The sequence below is a fragment of the Cinclus cinclus genome, chromosome 24 (assembly GCF_963662255.1).
Source record: "Cinclus cinclus chromosome 24, bCinCin1.1, whole genome shotgun sequence".
Lineage (NCBI taxonomy): Eukaryota > Metazoa > Chordata > Aves > Passeriformes > Cinclidae > Cinclus > Cinclus cinclus.
The window spans coordinates 390,117-413,696 of NC_085069.1; the positions used below are offsets into that span (position 1 = coordinate 390,117).

General features: G+C 48.0%; 1 protein-coding gene across 1 annotated transcript in view; it reads left to right on the forward strand.

Moving 5' to 3' along the window:
* Positions 1 to 9,430: 9,430 nt before the first annotated feature.
* The window catches only part of LOC134053040 (acid-sensing ion channel 2), a 391,047-nt gene continuing 376,897 nt past the window's right edge, over positions 9,431 to 23,580 (forward strand). The window contains exon 1 of the mRNA XM_062507831.1: positions 9,431 to 10,009. Coding sequence (XP_062363815.1) covers positions 9,446 to 10,009 — 564 coding nt within the window. The 5' untranslated portion in view covers positions 9,431 to 9,445. The remainder of the gene's footprint in view (positions 10,010 to 23,580) is intronic.

The following is a 23,580-nucleotide window of genomic DNA, read 5'->3' on the forward strand; positions in this document are numbered from 1 at the left end:
TTGCAAATTTGCTTTTCTGGTACTTACAGCTCCTTCCTGGCCAGACTCTGGCATATGGGGGTGACCCACAGCAGAAATGATAGTTGCAGGGGCACGAAGCTGAAGGGTTGGAGTGATGCCACCACAGGAAATGCTTTCAGGAAGATGCTTTCAGAAAGAGGTTTTCAGTAGATGCTTTCAGGAGATGCTTTCAGGAGGATGTTTTCAGTAGATGCTTTCAGAAAGATGCTTTTGGGATGTGCCTTCAGAAGGTGCTTTCAGAAGATGGTTTCAGGAGAGGCTTTTAGGAAAATGCCTTTGGGAGATGGTTTCAGTATGATGTTTTTGGTAGGAAGAGTCTTTCTAGGAAGATTCAGGAAGATTCTTTCAGAAGATGTTCCAGCTCCACCATCTCTGCTGCTCTCTCTGCCTCAGCTACAGTGACTGCACTGGGGATCCTTTCCCATTTGCCTGGCTTTGATGTGCTCATAGAATCCAGACTGGTTTGGGTTGGAAGGGACATTAAAGACCACCCAGTCCAATCCCCTGCCATGGGCAGGGACACCTTCCACCATCCCAGGTTGCTCCAAGGCCTGTCCAGGGACACTTCCAGGGATCCAGGGGCAGCCACAGCTTCTCTGAGCACCCCGTGCCAGGGCCTGCCCACCCTCACAGGGAAGAATTCCTACCTAATCATCCTCTCAGCACTGACTCAGTGAGACCTTTTCTGGCCACTTGGTAAGAATCAAGATCCTTGAAATGTTCTTCCATTCTTTAGTAGCAAGAACTACATTTCTGACAATAACTGCTGTCACACCTGGCTTCCAAGTGCAGATGAGTGACGGACCAATTTTCCGCTGGTTGAGAATTTGCTTCAGAAGTTCACCACCTGCCCTGGAGAGCTGGTCCCTCACCACTCTGAACAGCACCTGGGATTTGAGTCCCAGCTCATTTTTGGCTATCAGCAAACCTCTATCACATCCTGCCTGGCCAGAAACATGACCAGACACAGAACTACAGCAGGGAAACAGGCAGTGCTTGCTTTGTTCTTTCATTAGAACTTGATTTGGTGCTGTCTTTAAACATGAATTACTGAGAAGGAAAAGACAGGGCTCTGCTCCTTGCTGGCTGTTATTAAAACTCTAAATCAGGCTTCCTACAGAGCCATCCCTACTACCTTTGCAAAATGAAATAGGGAATTGGCCCCTTCTGTCTCTGAGGGAGGGTGCAAGCACTCTCAGCAATCCTAATAAAGCACTTGGATTTTCCTGAACCAGCCAGTTTCAATGTAAATCACCACAACGGGGCAGGGGAGGAAAAAGACTTGGAAATGCTCTTCCTAAATGGCAGCTCTACTGTAACTCAGACCAGCAGCTGCCCAGATCTCATTCAGCTGTAAATTCAGTCATGGATTTCTAAAGGGTGGAGATTCATACACCAAAATCCCACATCCACCTTAAAACTCCAAACCAGAAACATCCCCCTTGCTGGGGCATGTCTGGAAGACTGCAGGGAACATGGTGGTAATCCTGGTTTAACCCCATTGCAACTCAATCTCACACATCCCAATGGGGTGGGCAAAGAGAATCAGAAGGGTAGAAGTGAGAAAACTTGGGCTGAGGTAAACATTTTAATAAGTAAAGCAAAAACTGTGTGCAAGCAAGGCAAACCAAAGAGTCCATTAACTGCTTTCCATCACAGGCAGGTGCTCAGCCATCCCAGGAAAACAGGGCCTCATCACTGGCACAGTGACTTTGGAAGACAAAACCCATCACTCAGAATATTCTCTCTCTTCCTTCTTCTCCCAGCTAAGTATGATTTCATATAGTCTAGGATATCCCTGGGATCAGCAGGGATTAGGTGGGATTCTGTCTGTGCCTCCCACAGCTTCTTCCCAGCCTCCCCCCCTGGTGGGGTGAAGGAGCAGAAAAGGCCCTAACTCTGTCAGCCTTGCCTAGCTAAAGCAAAACATCCCTAGATTATCTCCAGCACAAAGCTCAAGCACAGCACAAGATAACTTACTGTGAAGGAAATTAACACTCTCCCACCAACACCCAGCACATGGTGGGATTGGGACATTATTCTTATCATATTTAGGCTGATATAACTGATTCTCTGTCTCAAAAAACAAAACCTAAAAAAAAAAATCAAAGTTTTGGTTTTGTTTATTTTTTTTTTGTTGTTGTTGTTTATACACAAGGTTTAGTTTCTTTCAATTTCATTTTTCCAGGCAGCCTTCCCCTGCCCAGATATCACTGACCAGTTTCACCACAAGAAGCTCTGACTGACCTGAAAATGTATTTCCACTGCTCAGAAAATTGATCTTCAATGCTGTCTGCCAAGTGATAGCACTGAATCACTCCCTTCTCTAGCAGCCTGGTCACAGCTGCCCCCAGCCAGGTCAGCAAAGCTCTCACCTACAGAGAGGACTTGGCAGAGGGCTTTTTCCTGCATGATGGGAAAACAGAACCTTCCTTCATCTTCTGGAATGAACTTTCTGCACTTCTATAGAGAGGAGACATGCAAAGTCACCAGGTAGAGGACTGATGATGCATTTCATACTATCAGAGAGTCCCAGACTGGTTTGGGTTGGAAGCTCATCCAGTGCCACTCCCTGCTATGGGCTGTGACACCTCCCACTGTCTCGGGCTGCTCCAAGCCCCAGTGTCCAACCTGGCCTTGGGCACTGCCAGGGATGGGGCAGCCACAGCTGCTCTGGGCAACCCTTGCCAGGGCCTTAGCACCCTCACAGGGAAGTATTCTTAGACAGAAATGATCTGAGCTGCCCCTGCCGTGCCCCTCCTGAGCTCACTGAGCTCTGCCCTCAGCCCCCTCTGCTCCAGCTGAACATCGCAAGTGCCCTCTGCTGCTCCTCGTGTGGCCTCTCCAGACCCTTCCTCATCCTCACCTCCTTCCTTTGGACCCTCTCCAACACGTTTAAATCTTTGGTAAAGAGAGATCCCCCACGGGGACCCCTAAGGACCTCTGTCCTGTGCCATCTTCCAGCTCTTCTCCTTTGGCACCAGGATTGCAATTAGCTTTGAGATTGTTGGTTTTTTTACTTGTTTTCCCAGTTCAGCCACTTGAGGAGGGACAATCAGGGTTGCCATGGCAATGGAAGGATGACTTCTTAATTTGTGGGATTCTCTCTCTAATCATTCTGAGAATTGTAATCCCATGAAAATTGCCTCCTCTGGAGTGATTCAGTTAAGAGTTGCATAGGCATTAAAGGAGAATTTAAAAAGAAAAGAAAGCTAATGAAGAGGTTTTTTGGCAAAGGAACAAAAAAAAAATATTTTGGTGAATTTTCTTTGCTTGCTTCATGCCAACAAGAACAAATGTAAGGTATTATCCAGAAACAAGGGCCTGGAATGGGTCCTAAACTTGAATTAGCCATGAATAATTCAAGGTGTTCTTATGGACTTTCTGAGGAACAAGAGTATCAGGCAGAACTAACACCCATAACTGTAAATAAAACCATGTAAAACTTAATGGAAAACAAGGAGAATTTCAAGGGCTATTTAAATGGAGAGGTACCAGAGAAAATAAAAATTTTTAGTACATTTTTTTTGTCCCCAAATCTTAAAACTGAAGACACAGGGTAGAAGCAGCACTTGCTTTCATTTTTGTCTAAGATGAAGAGACACTCTGGCTTGCTCAGGGTGGGTAGTGAAGGACAGGCACAGGAGGATGGAGCCAAAGTCCCTGGGGTGTCCAAGCTGGCTTTGGAGCTGAGCAAGTATCACATGAGTCACCTCTGACAGGAGCAGCTTGGAACCCTGATAGACACAGCCCCAGAGAGAGGGCTGTTAAATCTCTTATTGCAGAGAAGCTGGGAATGTCAGAGGGAGCATAGCAGCCTCTGTGTGCTGAGAAACACCTCTAAAAATCCAAAATACCCTTGCTGGGGCCCAGCACCTCCAGGTATTAATGTGCATTAATGTTTCTGCAGGATGAGGGGGAGGAGGAAGGCACCTGGATCATCCTCTCTGCTGCTGGTGGAGAAATCCTCCCCTCAAAATCATAATTCCACTGGAAAATGCTGGTTCAGCTCTCTGCCAATATGTTTTCATTATCACCTTTCTTTGGAGGGAAATGGGCACAGAAATGGAGCATTTAATTGTCTTACTTTCTGACAGCTTTGTTGCCCAGAGAAACTGGCTCCTTCTGGATCCCTGGAAGTGTCCAAGGCCAGGTTGGACAGGGCTTGGAGCACCCTGGGATAGTGGAAGGTGTCCCTGCCCATGGCAGGGCTGGGACTGGATGATTTTAAGGTACCTCCCAACCCAAACCAAAATGGCATTCTATGATCTTCCTTTAGAAGGCATTTCATGCAGCCATTTGAATGTTTTTGGTTTTCTTTCAAGAAGACTTCTTTTTCTTTTCAATTGCCTTCATTGCTTTCATTTGATACCACATTATATATCCAAGCACAGTATGAAATGCCCTCAAATCTAATAAAAATTTCAATTTTCTCTGTATGTTAGAAAGCTGTTTAACTGAGCCAAAACTACTTTGGAAGTGATCAGATTTAATTTCAGGGGAAACAACAATATTTCACATTATGTTCCTGTTTAGAAAGGTGGACTCCTTTAAGTAGCTGAGGTGAGCTCTGGTGAGTGTTTGAAGACATTGGCAGTAAAAATTTAAGTGACAAGAGAATCCAAAAATATTAGGGAAAGCCTGAGAAATGGAGGGAGAGTTACAGATCATGATTAACTTAACCAGAGTCCTTCTTCCAGGAGTCAGTGTTGTTGGCTCAATGCTCCCTGACGACCCTTCCAAATGCCTGTTGTTCTCCCTGCCTTCAAAGCCCATGGCAAAAGCAGCATTCCTGTGAAACTGAAATCCCGTGGGACATTGGTGGGACTTTTCCCTGGTGGTCAATGCAACCACAGAATGATCTGTAGCTGGACTAGGGAAGGATCTGGAGCAGCTGAGGGAGCTGGGAAAGGGGCTCAGCCTGGAGAAAAGGAGACTTGGGAGGGGACCTTGTGGCTCTGCACAAGTCCCTGACAGGAGGGGACAGCCAGGGGTGTGTAGGGATTTCTCTCAGGGAACAGGAACAGTAGGAGAGGGAGCAGCCTCAAACTGTGCCTTGAAAAGCTTGGATTGGATATTAGAGAACATTTCTTTGTGGAAAGGGTTGTCCAGCTCTGCCACAGCTGCCCAGGACAGTGGTGGAATCACCATCCCTGGAGGGTTTAAAAGCCATGTGAATGTGCCACCTGGAGACATGGTCAGTGGTGGCCTTTGGCAGTGCTGGGTCAACTTCAAACTTCTTCCCTGGACTGCAACCATCAGTACCTATTCTTTCCTTCCTTCCTTCCTTCCTTCCTTCCTTCCTTCCTTCCTTCCTTCCTTCCTTCCTTCCTTCCTTCCTTCCTTCCTTCCTTCCTTCCTTCCTTCCTTCCTTCCTTCCTTCCTTCCTTCCTTCCTTCCTTCCTTCCTTCCTTCCTTCCTTCCTTCCTTCCTTCCTCTTTTTTTTTTCTTTTCTTTTCTTTTCTTTTCTTTTCTTTTCTTTTCTTTTCTTTTCTTTTCTTTTCTTTTCTTTTCTTTTCTTTTCTTTTCTTTTCTTTTCTTTTCTTTTCTTTTCTTTTCTTTTCTTTTCTTTCCTTTTCTTTTTTTTCTTCTTCCCACAGGGGAACATTAAAAAAAAAATGAACTGGCAGAAAACACAGCAATTTCCAGGGTTAAGGAGAGTGCTCTGGCCCAGGGCAGTGGGGACCATGTACTAAGCCACATGGGGGAACAAAGCACCTCATTTTTTGTGTAAAACATCCCACTGCTGTGTCTGTGAGGTCAGTTCTGCCTTTCTCATTGCAAAACCTTTACCTCGGCTGTGCTTCTGGGAAGGTTCAGGTGGGGCTGTGGAAGCAGAGGGGCTCACACAGGTCAGAGCCCTTCTTCATCCCTTTTTCTTCCTCGAACAGAACCGTTCCCCAGTGTTTTGGGGTGGGATCCCGAGCACTGCAGTAAGTGCTGGAGACACAAGAGGGCAGGCCCAGGCTGTGCAAAGGAGACAGGGCTCTACACAGCCTGGGCCTGCCCTCTTGCCAGCCATCCTGGCCCACTCCACCTCCCTTCATCTCTGCAAAGGAGTGAAAAAAGGGATTTTCCCTCAGGGATATGTCTTCTGGCCCTGCCTGGCTCATCTGCTGAAACAGATTGGAAGCAGCACGTTCTGTGAGGAACATCCAGGGCCTGAGAGTGGGCTGTGAGCTCCCACAGCAGCTCCTCCACCTGCCAGAGATACTCTGCATTCCCAGGGCACTCCCTAGTGCAGGTGTCCTTAGCTGGGTTCTGCCACCTCAGGGGATTTATGGGACCAGCTAGGCTGCCTTGTCCTCCTCCTGCGTGTCCCCTTAGAGGGGATTGTTCACAGCGGTGGCTGGAGAGGCCATCATCCCTTACCAGCCTTTGCATCCCCATTCCCCAACCCTTGCTGGTGTTACCCCACAGCACATCTCCAGCCACTGCTTTCCTTGGCTCCCACAACATCATGGCTGATGGCAGCTCCTGGGCACAGCCTGAGCCACCAGCCCTCACCAGAGTGTGACCGTGCCCAGCGCTGTGGCTGGCCCATCCTTGGAAGTGCCCAAGGCCAAGTTGGACAGGGCTTGGAGCATCCTGGGATAGTGAAGGTATCCCTAACCATGGCAGGGGTGGGATGAGATGATGCCTTCCAACCCAAGCCATTCCATGATTCTGTGATTTGTCTCCCTGGTTTTTGCCCATCCCCAGGAGCACAGCCAGTGCCAGGCAGCTCTGCTGGGCACTGGGCTGTTCCCTCCAGGCTGCAGCCAAAGCTCCCTGCACAGTTCAACAGTTCAACAATAAAACAGATGGTTTATGGTGTGAATTACAGCAAAGGGGATTGCACAGGCAGCACATGGGGAACAAATGAAAGCATTCACATACTGGGCAGTGCAGGTGTGGGAAGGGAGGGTTATTTGCAGATGGGCTGGGAATGTGTAGGAAAGGGAGCCCATTCCAGACAGGAATTTTTTAGAGTGGAAGGGTCTTGTCTCTGACCATGCAGTGGTGGTGAGCACAAGGGGAGACAGGCAGTGAGATCTGGAGCCAGGAGCAAGGGTGCTGTGGCCACTCTGTCCTCAGCTGCTTTAATTCTGGGCTCTGCCTTTTCCACTTTCCTGGAAAGAGAGTGCACAAGGTGCAGGTTTGAACATCTCTTCTTGTCTTAATTTCTGTGTAATGTAGAAGGAACACAGCTCTGTTTAGCCACCAATGGACTGTATTGAGAGCCCAGCTTCACTCACAGGCACAGATGCAGGAGGAGGGACCATATTTTGCATTTCAGGGCTGATGTGGATTTGTACAAGACGAAACTAGACTCTGGAGGCAGCTCCTGCTCCATGTGCGCCCCAGCCATCCGTGACAATACAGCACTGGAGCCTTCTCCAGTACTGAAAGGAGAGCTCAGCTTCAGGGCAGCAACCTCGTGTACTGAAAAGTCCTCCTGGGAAATCCAGCTCAGGGCTCCCAAGTTCTTTGTCCTCTCTCTGCCTCAGATTCCTCGGTGTAAAATGGAGAAAGCAGTGTTGTAGCAGGATTGGTATGGGTAGCTCAGATTGAGAGATATTCTCATAGGAACATCCATGTTGGGGGATGCCATGGCTGGGCTTGCCTTTGGCTGCCAAGGCCAAATGGAGACAGCAAAGCTGAAATTATCTTATCTCTGGGTGAAAATTGTCAGGGGGAGGACAGGATGGCTCATGGCCTGAGGACAAGAGTCTTGGGGGTCCATCAGTGAAGTCAAGCACCTGAAAGGTGAAGGGGCCAAATGGTGCAAATGGTCTGTTGTCATGGTAACAGCACTGAGGGTTATAAATCCAGAAACTGGGCTAATTTTATTCCATACATTCTTTAAAGGTGGCTGAGATCATGACAGGCTCTGCCTGTGCTTCAACCCTCTGCTTCCATCTCATCCCAGCTAGGAAAGTCGTGTTCTGGGAAAGAGCTTCCATGCTCTGGGAGCCTCACCTGCTGTAGGGCTGGGTGCTGTACAGAGACAGAAATCCTAGGTTTAATTCTGGATCTGAAAATAAGCAAGCAAAACCCCTGCTGTTCATGGAGCCAATATGGAAGTGAGTTACTCCAGCTGTGCTAAGACCCAGCATCTCACAACTCTGGTATGGATCCCCCTCATTCCCACTCCTGCAGTTGCAGCACGGATGCTCTCCTGTGCCAAGGTATCGTCACAGGATCTGCAGCATCTCCTGCAGCATCTTCGCCGGGTAGAAAACCCGTTTTTCCTCCCCTCCACCCCCTCCTCCTTTCCAATCTCCCGGCTGAATGCACAGGAGCGCCTGGAAGCGCCTTCCCCAAACATCCGTCACAGCTGCCTTCCAGCGGCAAACAGCATCTGGAGATCCTGCTGGTTCAGAGTCTTCCGAGCCTCGGGGAGCTGAGCCGGGGGGCTCGGGAGCTGCTGGGCACAGCCCCCCCGGCCCCGCCGAGGCACAGCCACGTCCAGGCTGGAGCTGAGGGGCTCGAGTCGCAGCTCCCTCTCCCTGCCCTGCCGCGGGGCTCTGGATCCATGTGTGACTCACGGCTGCCAGCGCTTCTCCCTGAAAGTCCAGCAGGGAAGGAAAGCTCTGAGACAGAGGAGAGATGAGAGATGCTACAGCTCCTCGCTCAGTCTAGCCCTGACTGGGTTTTGCTCGGAGATGCCGTGTGAAGGAGAAGGGGGTTAACGCTGCTGCTTTGTAATCTGCGTGTGTGCGTGCATGAAGCTGAGCAGCAATCCCCTCCTTTTCTTTCGTTTTCAGCTTTTCCTTTTATTTTTCAGTCTTTCTTTCTCCCTCCCCCTTTCGTTCTCCTATTCCTCCCGCTAAATTAGCTGCCCACCTTTCCCTCGCAAATCACACCGACAGCACAGGGTGGTGTTTTCTGCCCAAAATGGAGATGTGGGGAGGAGGAGAGACGCCTAAATCCTCAGTCGCATCCCCGGAGCTCGGGGAGCATCTCCCGGTCGGGTTGAAGACATCCGGGAAGCAGCATCCTCGGCTTTCCGCACTAGTTAACAGCCTGCGAGCTGCCTCCACTTGTTTTTAGGCTCGCTCGCATAATCTCAGCTCCCATCGGCGCGTATGTGTGTGTGTTTGTGTGTGTGCAGGGGGAGGACTTTATTGCCATTGGCTCAGCTTCCGCTGCCCACCCACATCTCTTCCACATCACCTTGGTGTCTCCCTAAATAAAACCAGCCCTCCTTATCGCACCGAGGAAATCAAGAGCGAGAGTTTGAATGGATTTTATATAAATATTTACCCCGACGAAGCTACTGCTGAGCTCGTGGGATAAATGCACAGCAGCTGGTCTCACTCTGCTTCCCTTGCCTGCCCCTAAAAGGGCTTAATTACTTTGGGGAGGAGAGGGGAGAGATCCAGATCCCAGTTCTGGCTTCAGACTGACCCATAAAGCAGGACCAGGATTTAAATGAACTATGGATCTGAAGGACAGCACCAGCGAGGGCAGCATGGGCAGCTTGCAGCCTTCCAGCATCCAGATTTTTGCCAACACCACCACGCTCCATGGGATCCGTCATGTCTTTGTCTATGGGCCAGTGACCATCCGGCGCCTGCTCTGGACCTTGGCCTTTGTGGGCTCGCTGGGTCTTCTCCTGGTGGAGAGCTCGGACAGGGTGGCTTTTTACTTCTCCTACCAGCATGTGACCAAAGTGGACGAGGTGGTGGCGAACAGCCTGGTGTTTCCTGCCGTCACTATCTGTAACCTCAATGAGTTCCGCTTCTCCCGGCTCACCACCAATGACCTATACCATGCTGGGGAGCTCCTGGCTCTGCTGGATGTCAACCTGCAGATCCCCAACCCTCACTTGGCTGACCCCGCTGTCTTAGCTATCCTCCAAGAAAAGGCCAACTTTAAGCAGTATAAACCCAAAGTTTTCAGCATGCAGGAGTTCCTGGCACGGGTTGGCCATGACCTAAAGGATATGATGCTATACTGCAAGTTCAGAGGCCAGGAGTGTAACCACAAGGACTTCAAAACTGTGAGTATGAGCAGGCACTCTGCTTTTCTCTTCTCTGGGCATGTGGACCATGGTATTGCAGGACCAGGACAGCCCTGGAGGTCACTGGCCAAGCTGTGTAGCTGTGTGGGTCCAGTGTGATGAGGCTGTGGCTGCTAGGCTCTGGCATGGCAGAGGAGCAGGAGGAAGCCTGTTGAGCTGAAGTTTGTTTGTTGGAGTCCTAATGGGGATTTTGTGGGGCCAGACCTGCAAGGAGCTTGTAGCGGTTCCAGCCTCCATCCTGCATAAGGCCCATGGCTCCCAGCGACTGCTTGGGGTCAGTTGGGTGCTGCTGAGCATCACAGGGGGCCTGAGGGTCTCTTGCCATGACTAGTGATGTCAGCCAGCTGAAGGAAGCAGAGATCTGGACAGAGCCAGCAAGAAGGGCAGGTTCTTGGGGCTGGTCTGAGCAGTGTCCAGTTGTATTTCTCCAGGTGTTTGCAGCTTTGCTGGAACTGTGGAAGGGGAATTTTTTCCTCTTGTTCCTGGTGTTCATGCCTCATAAATCCTTGTTTGCTGTGAAGTCTGGGTAGCAGCTGGGTACCTGCCTGGTGCTGTGTCTTTCCTGTGCTGTGTTAGATGAAAGGAGGGGAAAGAGAAGGAGAGGAAAAACAACTGAGAGGCTGAGCTCTGCTCCCAGTCTGCTCTGAGATGGGGGAAGATGGAATGAGCAGGGTACTTGAGAATCCTGAGGGAAGCAGCTGCTGCTGAGTTTCCAGCTTCTGGCTGGCACCGTGATGGCAATGCAGGCTGACCTGGGTGCTGTGGTGGTAGATGTGTCAGTGTAAAATAAAAATTACTAGGAGGTTGTCTGGATGAAGTGATGCCCCTCTGTGCTGCTGGGGAAGGTGAGGGGACTGGGCAGGGGGCTGCAGAAGGGGCTGAGCCCCATCCTGGCCGAGCTGGGGGGTGCTGGGATCTGGGCTAAGTCCCATTGTGCTCTCAGGTCATGCTGGGCAGTGCCTTGGCTCTGAGATCCTGGAGTCAGGAATGTTATAGGTTTCAGGTGGTTGTTTCTTGGGAGTGCTCCTGCTTGTTCTGCTAATTACAGTATATCCTGTGGTGAGCAGGTCCTGGGCAGGGTTTATGATCACCTGGTTCATCAGCAGAATCTTTGTCTGGTTTTGGGAGAAGGGAATATTATCTGTCTGTGTTGCTTTGGATCTCTGAGCAAATGAGTCCAACTAACTCCAGCTCCAAAGTCATTGCCATCCTCTGGACTGTGCTCTCTTTATGCCTCTCAGCAGGAACATAGAATTTTATGCCTCAGTTATTGCCTGTGCATAACTCTGATTCTGTGCCTATTTCAAACTGCATATCTAGGTAAACCATTCCCTTGTTTCTGCTCCCTGGGCAGGTCTGAGCAGGGGTTGGGCCATCCAGGTTGCGGAAGGCATCAACCAAGTTCCAAGGAGAGGAGCTTGGTAAAGAAAAGCCATGTGTGAGCAAGTCTGGATAATGGGATAAAAAAGGAGAAACAAATGCAAAAGTCCAGGAGACAGAAGAGTTGGGGAATGAGGTCAGATCCCAGGAGGATGGACAGATCTCCCTCGACTGCAGCAAAGTGTGGGGAGCTGGAGGTATTCTGCCTGTGGACTTGCCAAGAATGAAATAAGAAACAACCAAAAACAAAAACCTCAAAGCCAGGGAGCAACCAGCACTTTTAAAGCATCTGCAGGGCTTAAAAAAAGGACTTTGAAAAGCAGATCCTGTTCTCAGGGAAGACAGGAGCTCTTGGCAGCCCCCTTGGGATGCAGCAGGGGTCAAAAAAAACTATTAAGTTTTTGAGATAATTGCTTCTGAAACAATAATTTTTTAAATTTCTTTTTCCATGGGGGATACTGTAGTTTCCAGAAAGACAAACATTCCCTGTCTGCCAAATAAATGCTCTGCTAAAACAGATCAAGACAAGCTAGAAAGAGACAGGATATTATGGACTGACAGCACTTGTCCTTGTCAAGGTGACAAATTGAGTGCAATACTTCCGCCCATTCTGCAAAGCAGCTCATACCTGGGCCAGAAGACAATACTGTCTCTTGGAGAGGACTTCAGTCTCACTGACTCCAGGTAATCCCCCAGGTTATGGAAATCCTGGAAGCAGTGCTCAACAGGGACACAACAACTCTGTTTTCCTTCCAGATTTTACCTCTCAGAGACAAAAGGAAGGAAAAAGTATCTGTTTGAAGGATGAGTAGGTATTTCCACAGGGAGAATGCTGTAAAGGTCTATGAGCGGCCTCCAGGCTGAATCAGAACCTCATGTCCTGGATGAATTTTGCATTTAATCACCACCAACCTGTTGCAATTGCACACGGGCTCAGTGACAGCACATCCATCCTGCTGAAGCACCCACTGGGGAAGAGTCATCACTGAAGCCTGATTTGTTTCCTGAAAGTAAACAGGGTGTAAATCCCAGGGCACTTCTGCAATACGTCAGCAGAGTGAAGAACTACGAGGTTTTTATACACACTCCCCAAATTCTGGCAGCTGGGAGCAGAGAAGGCAGGAACTTTGCAGCAGAGGGCTGCACCAAACAGGAGCTCTGCAGTAAGGTGCTGCTGGAGGAGTCAGTGCTTTTCTGCTTCTGGTCAGCTCTGCCTTCTGGTGCATGGGGGGTTTTGTGTGCATGGTGTCCCTGAATAAAGCCCACAGTGCTGTTGCTGCACGGAGAGCTGGAGCTGGAATGGCAGCATCTTGGCACTTTGAAAACACTTGTCTTTACCCTCCTTCCTCCTCCACTGCCCTGTTTAAATCCTCTGATACTGCTTTAATAATGGGATTTGAGCTGTGTTTTCCGTACACTTCCTGCTCCTTCTTCCCCCTAATACTTCTCAAATAACATTTCCCATATTAAGGTCTGCTCGCTGGAGTGAGTCCCCACAGCTTTTCTTCAGAAATACCCCAGAGAGAACAGCCAGATCTTAGCAGGATGTGCTGATCCTGCACTGGCATTGCCATGCACAGAACAGCAGAGAAGATAATGCAGAGCTCTGCTATAGGCAAAGCAAGTGAAGAAGAGAAAATTGGCAGAATGTGCTTTAGCAAAGCCATTCCCTTGGAGTATTTGGAGGAGGAAAGCCTGATGGCAGCAGCCAAGGAAATCCCCTCCTTTTTTTCTGCACTGCTTCCCCCAGGAGGTCCTGGTTGGAGATGACCTCGCATTTTCCTGGAGGAGCTGTGCTCCTGCTGCTGGACGTGACATCAAGGTCTTCCATCCCACTGCTGCTGAGCCTGGCAAAGCTTGGGCTCATCTGTTCACACCACACCACACCACACCACACCACACCACACCACACCACACCACACCACACCACACCACACCACACCACACCACACCACACCACACCACACCACACCACACCTGGGATGAGCTGGGCAGTGGCAGGGGACACTTGCAGTAGCATTTTATGTGTGGCCCAGCAAATGTGGGGGGCAATGGGGAGAAAACCTCTGAAAATCCTCTCAGCCCATGAGGTGAGGGATGGGATGGCCTGGGAGTGGATACTGGGAATGTGAGAAGCAGGGGAATGGTATCCCTCGGTCCCCCCTTGCTGAGAAATGCTCCACCCTAGCACAGCCCGGCCCAGCACAGCCTGGCCATTGCTCTGGGGGATGTTTTGGGTGTCTGTTCTTGTTGTCTAGGGTGGTATCATGGTCCTCAGTCGGGTCATTTGTTAAATGCAATGTTGGGCTGCGCTTCCTCACACATCCAATCATTGGAGCTAAGACAAACTTTTCCCTTGTGCACGCTCTGCCTCATCAGGTGTCTATTTATTGCCAGTGGCCATGACAATTGAAGGAGAGAACTAATTTATTTTCAATACATATTCTTCTGACCGACAGAGTCCACAAAATGAAGTGTATCTCATGTGAATATTGCTATTTTAAGACATGAGTTTCTGTCAATCTATCTGGCTTTCTCTATACACATCTTTTCTGACATTCTTTCTAGTGGATCTATCAGGACAATGTTTAGTGAATAGCTTTGGCTTTTTAGACTAACTAGTCCATTCTCATTTGTTATACAACTTCCACTTTCTTCAAGAAAACAAGTCAGGGTAGTGCGTACTTGGTTTGGAAACACATTACTTTTCTATTTAACAATTTTTCTGAAGAGTCATGACTTTTTCCGAAGTTTGCTCCAGAATCTAAGATGCCATAATGAGATGTGCAATAATGAGATGTGCAATTCAGTGATAACTTCCACACAAAAAGGCTGTTCTTCCAATAGGAAATTAGGTCTCTGTGCAGCCTTCCCAGTCTGCACTGGAATATCTCCATTTTGCAGGTGCTTTTGAGGGTCTGGGTGTTGGCACAGGCACAGAGGGAGTGCAGGGTTATAATTTTGCTGCTGGTGGTGTCTCGTTGGATGTCTAAAAGGAGGTGGATTGCTCCTGGCTTGGGTATCTGGCAAACCCTGCCCTTGGGAAATGCAGACCCTTATTCTACCCAGTGCTTTCCTGGATTAAATTTCTCTGTCCTATAAGGATTTATGGGTATGGTAGTTCCCTGTTACAATGATGGGGTTTGTATTTCCTTTCTTTATTAAAAAATGGTAGGATAATACTTTATATTTTGCGGGAAGTGTCATGGATGGATGCCAGTTGGGATCAATGCTCATGAAAAACCATTCCTGTGTTGGAATGGTTAATAGAGTTAAAATCTAATGAAAGCTGTGGAGCTTCCAGGGCCCTTTTCATGGTAAACCCAGTTTTAAATCCTTTGATACTGAGTGCTGGTTTGGCACAGCCTGGTTTTTTGGGGGGGGGGGGGGGGGCACAGGAGCAGCTTCTGTAAGAAGCTGCTAGAAACTTCCACCATGTCTGACAGAGCCAATCTCTGGTGGCTCTGAAGATTGACATGCTGCTGGCTCAATTAGAGAGGTTGATAATGCCTCTGTGACGTATTTAAGAAGAAAATCAAAACACCACCTGACACTTTTTTCCCAGGGGTGGTGTGGCACCACCGCCAGGGTCATCCCAGTGTTGCCCGAGGTGAGCCTTGCCTGCCTGGCTGTCCATAGCCAGCTGTGCCATGGGCTAGCCAGAAGTGCAGGGCTGGTGGCAGCGACTTCTCCCTCCTTCACCCCACATGAGGAGAGGCATTAAATAGGGCCAGCACCCTGGTGGCCACCACTGCCCATGGGATGGTGACAGGGCCACATGGCTGGCAGCAAAAACACGGCAAGGGACTCGCTGGTGTGGAACCAAGAAAAATCGACTTCTCGGTGCTCCTGCAGGAATCTTTGAATTGGTGGGACTCGTTTGGTGGAACTCGTTGGCAATAGTGCCTAGGAGCAGCAGTTTTTCTTCTAGTCAGAGAAGAGGAGGAAGTGAGGACTCGTGAGGGAAAACAACATGGCGGCACCAAGAGCTTTGGGAAAAAGAGTGGGAGGAATTTTCCAAGTGCCAGAGACAAAATTCCTCTGCAAGCCTTGGTGAGGACTATGGTAAAACAAAACCCTGTAATCCATGAAGTCCACGGTGGATGCAGAGATCCGCTCTCAGCCCATGAGAGAAGTGCTCACGCTGGAGAGGGTGGACTGCCAAAGAAAGCTGTGATCCAGTGGGAGACCGAATGTACAGAGAGAGGGCCCCTGCTTCTAGAGACAGAGAGAGAGAGGGCCCTTGCTCCCAAACTAGAGCAGCCTCTCCTTAGAGGACTGCACCCCATGGACGGATGACCAACGCCACAGCAGTTTTGGGAAAACTGCCTGTGGGAAGGACCCAATGGCATAGCAGAGAAAAAACTCTTCTCCCTAAATGAACAGAAAAAGATCTCAAGTGATGAACTGACCAAAACTCCCACATCCTGTCTCCCTGCGCTGTGGGTGGGAAGGAGGGAGAGGCTGGAGGGGTAAAAGGTGTTTTAGGGGCTTATTTTACTTCTCATTATCCTTCTCTGACTCTGTTGATAATAAATTCACTTTACACCTTTAAATTTTAACCCCTTTTTGCCCTTAGGGTGTTTTTCTCCCAATCCTTACCTCAACTCATTAACCCTTTGTTAATACTTTTTTTTTCTTCCTTTCCTCTGCCCAACTCTAGCAGAAGAAGGTAAGCGAGCGACATTCATGAATACTTGGCTTTTGGCCAGTATCAAACCACTACATACTGGAAGTATAAACACTGGATGAAACAACTCCAAAGGAGAGAAAATGCAGAAATGGGCAGGTTGTTAACTTGGGACATTAGTGCTCCACATTTGGGATGCTGATCTGACTGCAGAGATCTGACCAGAGCAGTGACAGGCCTCCTTAATGATTTTTGAATCATTATGTGTTTTGAGCTGTTTCTTAGCCAGGCATGCTGCCCTCCCTCACTCAGGTTTTGGGATGGGGAATAATTTAAAGAAGTGGGAAATGTCAGGAACAGGCACAGCTGAAGTGTCAGAGCCAGCTGGAGAGCAGAGGGGGAAGAATGGCAAGGGAGATGGGGAGGGGAGGGCCCTGGGAGAAGAAGGACAAAGAATTTCTGTGTCAGGTGTGGGCTCAGCCTTCCCTTGCTGGAGCAGCTGGCACTTGGTTTGGAGGAGAGCGAGAACCACTCCTCACTTCTGAGTGATTCTCATTCATTAGTTATTCATCAGGAGGCCAAATGAGAGCTCCTTTGTCCTCCACACCCCACCTGCCCAGGGATTTGCTCTCCAAATAGAAGCTGGAGCAAAATGCAAATCTGCCCTTGGAATGGGGAAGAACTGCTGAACAAGGGAGGTGTCATTTGAGTTCCAATGATAGAGGAGATGTTTGAGGGCTGCCAGGATTTATCAGAATTGTCCTGGGAATTGTGTGAGGCTTTTCTTAGCATTGGAAATACCTCTGAGTGCAGTTTCTTGTGCTTCAGCTCATTTCTCCCAGAGACACACTGAGAACTGAAGTGCCCAAAGCTGTGGAGAGCCAAGGTTGCCAAACACAGACAACAAATCTGATAAATGTTTTCTGCCACCATGTCCTGGTGCCTCCTTCGCCTGTGGCTCTCTGTGACTAACAAAGTTCATGTCACAGGGTCTTTCTGACAAATGGCCTTGGATGAGTTCTTCTGGGTACAGTTTTCTGTCTGCGGTGGGTGGATGGTAAAACCACAGGAAGCTCTCACATGTACTTGTGCTCTCTCTACAGAAACCAGACTTAATCTAGTCATGTCCAAAGCTAGAAGTAAAGACCAGGAAAGACAAGGAATATATAAAAAATCCAGCCTGGTTTCCAGCTGGAGAGGTAAAATGGAACAACACAGCTTGTCCATATCCCCCCATGTAAGTGTCCCTTGGAGTCTTTTTGGCAGATTATAAACAGCCTCCCAGATGTCCCCTCTTGACCAACTGCAGTGATGCTCTGTGAAAAATCATGGTGTCACTGCTGTGGGTTTAATCTAAACCCTCCCTGAGATATTCTGACTGCCAGGTCCATGGTCCCCATACACAGAAATGGGTAAAAATCGAAACCAGTTGTGAAGTGAAACACGAGAAATTCCTACTTGATTAAAAAAGAAAACAGGTCTGACTTCAGTGAGGGCCTCTGGCTTCTTGAGGTCCCTTCCAAGCTGAATTATGATTCTATAACAGGTGCAGACCTACTGGGTTTTTTGCTATTTATGGAGCATAAAATTTTTTCATAGAAACATAGAACCCTGGAATGGTTTGGGTTAGAAGAGACCTTTAAATCATCTAGTCCCACTCCCTCTCATGGACAGGGACACATCCTGCTGTCCCAGGCTGCCCCAAGCCCCATCCAATCTGGCCTTGGACACTTCCAGAGATCAGGGGAAGCCACAGCTTCTTTGGGCATCTTGTGCAAGGGTCTCCCCCACCTCACCGGGAAGCATGTTTTCCTAATATCTAATCCAAACCTATTCTCTTTCAGTTTAAAGACATTCCCCTTTGTCCTGTCCCTACACGCCATTTTCCAAAGTCTCTCTCCATCTGTCTTGGACCCCTTTAGTCACTGAAAGGGGCTCTAAAGATCCGTCTCCCTGAAGCTTCTCTTCTCCAGGCTGAGCACCCTTGCAGGATCTTGCACTTGGCCTTGATGGACTTTGTGAGGGTCACACATTCCTACTTCTCCAGCCTGTCCAGGTCCTTCTGGATCCCATCCCTTCCCTCCAGCGTGTCACACAATTTGGTTCCATGAAGTTTGCTGAGGTTTGTTGTTCGTGTCACCAACAGAAATGGAAACCACAGCTCTAACCCTGATGAGTTCTACCCATCTCTGGCCTGCTGTCATGCTCAGTTCACTCTCAGCCTTCCTGAGAAATGAAAGCCAGTTTGGGAAGACAATCGCTTTCCTCTCTGTGAACTCTGTGCATAAGTTCAAGTTTGCATTATTGACCTAAGGACAAAAATTGCCCTGAAATACAGAGTTGCTGACAGCTCTGTCTGCACTGATCATTGAGGCATTCACAGCTCTGATTCCATAATGAGCCCACGACAGTTTCTCTGAGCAAACCCCTGTCTTCTCCCATTTCCTGACTATCCCTATTTGCTTTAGAAACAGACAGTGGTGATTCCCTGAAAAAAAAACTCCTCAAATCCATCACGCAGCTCCTGCTGACAAAAAATGTGCCTGGCAGCTCCAGAGAAGTGGCAGGATGGGGAGGTCATGTACAGCATCCCCATCTCCTCTGGCATGGTCTCGAGATCCTCCTATGCCTTCCCAAAGGCATTTCTTACAGGGATTTATGCCTGGAGTGCCAGCCAGGCTCAGGTCAGCCTTGCAGCAGAGTCCTGCATCCATTGGTGTTGCCAGGGTGAGGGCAATGAAGGTGATAAACTATCATGAAAAGGTGGGTGTGAGCAGGGTGTCAGGTGATTGTGTTGCTGCCACAGATACACCACCTCTATATAGGACTCAAAAATACAAAAAGCATTCTGCCTGCTGGGCTGATGAGACCCTGCAGCGTTTCACAGGAAGAGTCTTTAGGAAAAAAGACCCATGGAAAACTTTCTTGCTTACAAAGGGATGGCAGCTATGAGAGGGCTGTGAGTGGGGCAGACTCAGATATTTCTGGGGGAGGAAATTGTGATCTGTGGCTAAATGTGAAGGTTGTGAAAGTCAGTGTCTGACATCTGCATCTGCTGAGAGGTCATGATGAAAACCTTAAACAGATCAACTTTACTGAGGGATGAGTGCAACTGAATGGTCCTCTAGAAGCTTGTTGGGATTTCCTGACCATGGAAGTCTGTGGGGAAACCTCTCAGACAACAGAAGCTCAATAAGCTAAGAGGGGAAATGAGGTAGATGAGGTGGTCATGTCTGACTCCATCTGCCACAGATTAATGTATGAGACCTGCACCAGGAAAACAAAATTGCCCCTTGAAGGTAAAAGAGACAGAATTGTTTCAGCAGGATTGACACCAGTGTGCTCAGGGCCATCAAGAACCAATTTCCACCCAGCCATGAATATTTACCAAAAAAGCACATGCCATTACTTGAAGAAAGTCTGAATTGTTCTGATAATTTGTTGCTGTTGTGCCAGGGAAGGAAGAATTTAGTCCATGTGTTAAGGCAAGGAGCCCGAAGTGAAGGAGTGAAGGGTGATGGAAAATACACGTATATTTGCTCAGGGTGAGATGGATGCAAGGAGATTTAATCTGCACTTGGATTTCTCAGAGGAGCCCATCCAAGGGAATGGGGTCATCAGGGATGTTCATGTGCAAGAGGAGCTCCTCAGTTGTCTGCTCCTGTCAGAACAGCCAGTTCTGCTTTGTGATTTCCTCAGTGACTGAAATTTTAAAAGAAAATCAGAAGTGAAAAAGACTGAGTCAAATTTCATCTCCTCCTCAGGTACTCCCCCACACTGGTCTCACCTTGCATGAGAAGGGGATTCCAGGCTTTTGACTCATGACAGGTCTGTAGACTTCCCTTTCAGTCAGTCCAAAAGTTGTCCAGATCTCACTTCCAGTATGAGTTTCTCAGAAATTTGAGCTTTTCCTGAGGGAAACCAGTAGTGCTGAGTCTATCCTCCTTGCCTATATGAAAAAAAATCCCAAACCAAAACCCCAAACCCCCAAACTAAACTACTGGAGGTCCAAAATTATAGAAATTTTAGTGGGACCAAGTTTAGCTGCTCTATAAAATTGAGTTTTCATGATGCTGTTTCAATGGTGATGAAGACTGATATATAAATGTAACATGAAGATGGGCATGAAATTAAAATAATTTAATAAATTAAAGTGCAAATAAAATTAAAGTTAAAAACAATTAAAATTTGTTTTGCTTTTTAAAGGTTTTGTCATTATTGGAAGAAGAAAATCAAATAAATCAATGTAGACATTTTTTTGGTTTCTCATTCCATCTGTGTTTCCCAGGCTCTCTGAAATCCCATGCTTGTGCAGTGGAGGAGTTGTGCAAGGTTTTCACTTTATGAAAGGGGTTGAATCCTATAACAGTGATTTAAACTGTTGGGTCACCTGAAGGTTTGAGGGATATTAATCTTAGGCCAGGAGAAGAGAATAAATAAACCCCACCAAATACTCTCTGGTGATTCAGCTGTGTTACTGTGAGAGGGGTAATTTAAGGGTTCCGTGACAGGAGATTTCTCCCAGCTCAGTAAAAAATTATGAGCTGGAGCTCTGGAACAGCAGGAGGATAGGACAGGACAGGATTCACGTGGGGTTGCTCAATGACAGCCCAGCAAACATCACTGCAGTTGCCATAGGCAGGACTAAATTAATTGCAGAGGAGAGTTAATGAGCAGTGGGAGGAATTAATAGAAACTTAACCCTTGATTACCTAAACTTGCAACATGGCGCTCCACTGCTCCCTGGCCTGAAATGGATGGTGAATCCTGAGACATCCAGTAAAGTCTCTCTATCCCTTCCAGTGCCTCCTGCAAGGCTTTGGAAGAGCAGGTCACGGCTCTGTCACGTGTGAAGTGGTGTCAGCAGAGCTGTGAACTCCTCAGCAGTTCTCCAGTGATGGAGGAACCTGTGAAAGTTGAACCAGGATGTCAGAGAGGTGTCATTTTGACCTTGAATGAGAGATGGAATTATGTTCTTGGAGTTGCAAGGGACTCTCAGCCATCTGGAATGGGAAGGTTTAGCTGAAGGGGACCTTGGATGGGAGCTGACATTCACCAGCAGATTTCTTGGTCTATCTGTGAACAGGTGAACCAGAATTCTGCTCAGAAGTGCAGTTTCTGTTCATTATACTGGTATTTTTCTCTGGATATACTGCTGGGATTAGGGTTACGGGGTTAGGGGTGGGGATCAGGATCTCACAGAATATAACATGTTGGGTCCTCTTCCTCTCAGGAGCTGCTAGTGTGGTACAGCAGTCACACAACCCTGATATATTAATTTTGTGGTCATTTCTCAAGCAATGTTCCCATCTAAACCAACCTTTATGTAAAAGATAGGAACAGTTTCCATAGATAGCATGGCAAGGGTGTGGAGATCATGCTGGGGAGAAGGAGATGCTGAGCTGGATGTTAAGATTGATCTGTGTTGATTGAGCTACATGTTTCATCCTCTACCTTGGCCTCAGATGCTGCAGCCACCAACCCTTCTGCAGATGCTTCAGGATCACTCTAAATAGCCATTAATTAATGCTAAATTATGATTAAATATCTCCTGAAATAGGTGTGACATCCACATGAATAACAAATGGATTTGTTTCTGTCAGGTATGACAGGGGTTTGCAGCTGATCCACACCAATCCTAGAGTCCCTCACAGAGCCCTGTAATTCCAGGACAGCCACGGAGAGAGGAGGGGTTGGGGTGTACATGGCAGTTCAGGAGGAGTTGTGGGAGGAGACAAGTTCCAGGCTGACAAAGCAGTCCCGGTTCTATGGAACCCCAGTGGAGTTTTTCTCCTAAAGACATTAATGAGGGTGAGATCCCTCTGTTTGCCTGACAACTGCATCCACTCCTGCAAAAATCATTATCTCCTCATTATCTCTTGGTAGAACAAAAAGACCCTCAGAGGTCAATCTTGTGATGACGTCTCTGTACATCTGCATCTCTCCAGGGAAAAACAGATCAAGAGGGAAAAGATTTTTCCATGGTGTTTGTGCATGATACCAGAAAAATGTGCAAGTGTCTCCTGGGATGAGATTTCCCGTGTGAAAAATGAAAGCATTTTGTCTTAAAGCATTTCTGTTTTCTCTGAAATTAATTAAACTCTCAATGAAAAAATAAAGCATTGAAGCTCTGGGATGCCTCATGAAATGGATGATCTGGTTCAGAATTAAGTAATGGATAAAGTGATGCAGAGCTGGGGAACTTTTCACCATGTGCTGTCTCTACATCTTGCTCTTGTAGGTCAGCAGGTTCTATTTTATAGGGGTTTTGAGGCAAACCCTGGTGTCATCTGAGGTTAGTGAGGGGGAACCCTGAGTTACATATTCATGTCTGGTTTTCCCTGAATAGGGGGATTTAATTTACTGTTTTCAAACGAGTTCCCTATTTCAAAGGGCAGTCAGAGCAAGACGCTTCTGACAGCCCAACCTCTGAGATTTCTGGAGATGGTTTTAGGCTTTTTTCCTGATAAGAGATGGTTTCAGCAATTTTCCTTTCTTTGAAAGAACAAGAGAAGTCTCAAAACCATGTGATTTCTACAAGTTTCACAAAAGCTGGCAGCTGGGAGAGACCCAAACTGGAGCCCAGGGAGGAAAAACAGGGTCACAGTGCTTGTGTTTTACATTGTGTCTGACAGGGACCAGCTGGCCAACAAAGACATGTTGCCCCAGTTTCTCCAGGAGCAGCCTGGCAATAATGAGACAGCTCACACTTCTCTGGCAGCACAGCACAAGCAAGATCAAACCAGGATGCTGTGCTCCCTATGGGACAGGAGGAACCATCTTGGCAAGGTCTGTGTGTGAAGGCAGGTGCTGGGTGTGCAGGTCAGCTCCTCCTGGTTTGTTCTGATGGTGCTCTGGGGGTCCTAAGGAACCTGGGACAGAGCACAGAGAGCTTAGAAGACACAATCTTCAAGAACATAAGCTTCATTCATTCTTCTGTTTCAAATTCTGAGTAATTCCGAGCACTTGGAGCAGGCTCACGGTGCTGCAGGTGCACTGCAGGACTTGGAATGCATGGAGTGACCTCAGCTTTGCATCCTACTCCTCAGGGGCTGGGTGGGAAATCCTGTCCAGCTCGGAGCCTTCTCAACCCCCTGTCAATCCAAAGCTTTCACTTCACTCTTTGGATTGGCAATAATTGTCATCTCCTCGGGGCAATGGCTGTTTTCTGGTTTACGTTTGCTGTTAAACATTTATTATTAAAATTGATTAAACTTTAACTAAGGGACGGGAATTGCTTTAACCTGCTGCAGAGTATGACATGGGCTGTGATTTTGTGCAGACATGGGAAAATCTATCATTCCTGGTTGGAAGGAATTGAAACCAAACAGATTTTCCTACAAATGTCTTCACTCAAAAAGCATTTTGAAAACCTTTCTTAGTGCATTTGCAAATCAGGTACACAGAGTACCTGAGCACCCCAGCTACTGCAGCTCTGAAAACCCCAGATAGCTTCTGCAAGTGCCTGCAGGCTGAACAGCATCCTAAGGTAAAGCGTCCACTTCCCTTCCACTTTGGAATGCTGTTAAATGTTGATGGG